The 3,513-nt window shown below is 29.7% G+C and overlaps 1 protein-coding gene across 1 annotated transcript; it reads right to left on the bottom strand.

The window, feature by feature from the left end:
- Window positions 1-262: 262 nt before the first annotated feature.
- Window positions 263-2,248, bottom strand: LOC113766957. The gene is made up of 10 exons (XM_027311122.1): window positions 2,132-2,248; window positions 1,819-1,866; window positions 1,608-1,714; window positions 1,429-1,513; window positions 1,232-1,327; window positions 1,053-1,145; window positions 823-954; window positions 631-740; window positions 476-545; window positions 263-355 (listed from the first exon to the last, which is right to left on the bottom strand). The coding sequence occupies exons 1-10, from the start codon at window positions 2,246-2,248 to the stop codon at window positions 263-265; spliced, it is 951 nt and encodes a 316-aa protein (XP_027166923.1).
- Window positions 2,249-3,513: the final 1,265 nt, after the last annotated feature.

The raw sequence follows: 3,513 nt of genomic DNA, 5'->3' as shown, positions 1-3,513 counted from the left end.
CTCGTACTATTGATTACAAAAGCATGTGAAATTTGTCAGACAAAACTAAAAGGAGCATTTTGAGCTTACTACCAAGTAGTGGTACTTTGACTGAAGTCCTTGGCAACTTTGCCTACACAACAAAATTAAGGGACCATAAAATTAAGTGACAACAAGACTCGCACACATCATCTGCCTTATTGAGTACTTGTTATTCAGCTAGAAATAGCAAACATAAATCAGAATTTTTCCCAACCATGAATACTTATATTTTTCATCTTCTCTACAAATGATCTTGTGGAAGAAATCCGCACGCGTTCTTAGGGTGTAGGACCAATTCCATTGCAATGTTAAAACGTTCAGCCTCTGATTGAAACTGAAAGTTCATGACACCATAATAGAATTAGTGAGTTAACCATGCAAGTGAAGATAACAGTTACAATGACATCTAAAATTATTCACTACAAAAAAAAAACTTCATAAATTTAAAATATACCCTGATTGAACTCATTCGTTCTACTTCAGACACCTTCATGAAATTAATAACATACACACCACAATCATCACTGCATGTAAATCAATCACCACGATAAATAAAAGATGAGATTCCAAAATGTTTGCATGAAAAATAGCAAAATTAACGAAAATTACCTGTTTGACTGTTTAGGAATGTTAGGAGATTCGTCAAATTCAAATGACGATGCCTGAAACTTGTACTTATCCCCAAATTTGTGTTGTAGCACAGTATCAAGAACTTGCACCTATTATCGAAAAATAAAATCCTTATTGTAATACAAAATGTTCATATCATTATTTGCTACACAACTTAAAAAGGATACTTACTAACTTCCTAACCATAACACCTCGCTGCTTTGTTGAATTAGATAACGAATCCAATATGTACACCTTCTTTTTTACAAAGTCAACTTGTGTGCAATACCAATGTTGATTATCTTCATTTATTGGCACAAATATCTGCAAGAACATGTATAGTTCAAGAAGATAATAACTTAATAAAAAGTATATTTATATACCAAGAAAAATGCATAAATTTTGTACATTATTTAATAAACCTTCTCACACATCTCTATGTTTCCTCCATATCTATCAGCATCAAGATATTTCGAAGTAGCTGTAAGGTCAAGTTCGGCTTTTTGTAATTCGCACTGCACAATTTTATCGAAATTACAAAATTATCAAAAAACATATGAATTAACAACAAACATAATCCTTTAATGATATGTCGACCTACCGTGAAGAAAGTTGGCATGTACCAAGTGTTATATGTTTGATCTTGATGCTCCTTCTCAATGTCCATCCGAAGCATGTTTGCAACAAGATTGATTGGCTGCAAGCACATTACAATCCACCTTAACACCTTACAATCAACACATGGTGGATAGTATATCTACCATCAAAAATCAGTTTTTTAAGCAGTGAAAATCTCACACTTTCAGTAAGCCAGGTTCTCGGTTTCAAGCATGCCAGATGACTTCTTGAGGCAAACGCCTGTCCAATACGCACAATTGGTGTGCTGCAAATAATTGTTAATTGAGTCTACAATGAATAATAATGATAATGCAAAGATAGTTGTTATGAAAAATTCATTATTGCCATTAAATTATTACTGCTGATTATATTTCTCGTTAAATATGTAGTCCAGGATTCGAGCTTTATCATTGGGAAACTGTTGCAATAGATACTCTTCACCTAACATTCTTTCTTGCCCTGCAAGCTGTTTAATAAATCATATGAAATGCAAAAATTATTTCAAACATGTATCATAAATATGTAATATGTTATATATTTCATTTGACATGAAACAACCATATTGTATACCTTGTCATTCTCCAACTGGATAGCATGTGCTGATATTCTCTGTTTTTGCTGTCCATTGAGAAAAAATGCCAAGATTTTAAAACTTGAGAATAAAGAATATATTCTACCATATAAACTATATCACTTAGGAATATTTGTGTAGGTAACTGAAATATGTATATGGAATATCTAACCTTTTTCTTTTATTTTGCTATCCTAGTGAAGTATATGCATTTCTAACATATTTATTGGCTTTCTTGTTACAAGCTGCATGGGTATTCATAAGCAACGATTGTCCAATGGATAACAAATCTACTACTTGCAAATAATTTACGAACTCTGACTTTTTATTGAGTTTCCTTTTCTTAGCTGTGTTATCGCCGAGGCTTGAATCTATGTCCTCCATATCATTGGCATTATATTTGATAACTGTATCAACACTTAGTTCCATAACAGAGGCAAAACTTGATGCTGCTCTTACTTCCTATTTTTCACACGCAGTGGAAGAGTCTCCCGTATCAACTAGTTCCTTTTTACTGCTTATTATATTACTGAAATTTCCTATTTTAGTTATTCATCCGACACTAGTACACACATAGATGCAAATTAAGCAACTAGTTTGAGGAGTAACATTTTTTATTATAAAATTATTTTGAATTGAATTAACAAATTGATACTTTCAAAAAATAAAGGTGTAATTTTTTGGGACATAGATTGTCATTTTTCAAAAAAATTTAAAAAACTATATTTTAGCAATTGTTGTCATTGACACTTAATTGTCTAGACCAACTTTTATCAGTACAAAATTAGTGTCATTAAGAATAATTGAAGTTCTAATAGCAATACTCTATTCAAATGTAAATATTCAACCTAAGTAACAAAATAAATGATAACTAAACGAATGAAATATGAGCTAAATTGATTGTGTTCAGACTACAAATTCTGTTAACGGATAATTAGTATATGCTAAATTGTATTTCCATTTGTCATTGTATATCGATAAATTACTAATGTTTTAAACAAATCATACCTAAACTCATGGTGTGATACGTATGTAGTTGTTCACATTTATACTTATGCCATCGTCCTTTCTTTCCATTTGTGTTTTAATAGTGCAAACTTCTTTCGATTATATTGGAAAAAAAAATAACATATTTTACAAATTATTCCAATTATTTAGAAAATGTTACTAATTTCATTAGAAATTATGTAATGTAAAAATGGATTAATAATTTTTTACTAAACATAACTACTGCATACAAAAGGAAAAGATATTTGATTTTGTTTTACTTTGATTAGAAAAACTTGTACTAGTAATAACGGAAATAGGGACAATGGTGCAAATTTCGAATCAACAATCAACGTACACTTGATTACGGTAATTTTTTAGTCTATCAGAGTAATATATGTCATAAGCAGTAAGATTTAGTCATATATGAATTGACAATTTTAGCAGTTTACATACCATTCACCTAAAAATTTTGGTTATAATAATTTACATACCATTTGCCAATAAAAAAATAAGTTTGATAAAAATAATATGCATACAAATCCATAATGAAAATGATACAAAATATATTTGAAAGTCTCAGAACTTAATATATGGGTAAATTTATTATAATTTTTGAATATTATGCTACATTAATACAATTTTAACTTTTATACTTGTGACCCAGAAAATAAATTTATCAAAACTTTACCATTTTATTAAATTCA

The sequence above is a fragment of the Coffea eugenioides genome, chromosome 1 (genome assembly GCF_003713205.1).
Source record: "Coffea eugenioides isolate CCC68of chromosome 1, Ceug_1.0, whole genome shotgun sequence".
NCBI classification, from domain to species: Eukaryota; Viridiplantae; Streptophyta; class Magnoliopsida; order Gentianales; family Rubiaceae; genus Coffea; species Coffea eugenioides.
Note: the sequence above shows the minus strand (reverse complement) of the source record. Positions and strands in the feature narration are given on the sequence as shown.

Excerpts from the sequence above, each read along its gene's own strand:
- LOC113766957 (XM_027311122.1), bottom strand. The coding sequence starts at position 2,248 with ATGGAACTAAGTGTTGATACAGTTATCAAATATAATGCCAATGATATG. Across the intron at positions 955-1,052 it reads ACATAGAGATGTGTGAGAAG|ATATTTGTGCCAATAAATGA; the intron begins GTTTATTAAATA and ends ATGTTCTTGCAG. Across the intron at positions 356-475 it reads AACGAATGAGTTCAATCAGG|TTTCAATCAGAGGCTGAACG; the intron begins GTATATTTTAAA and ends ATGAACTTTCAG.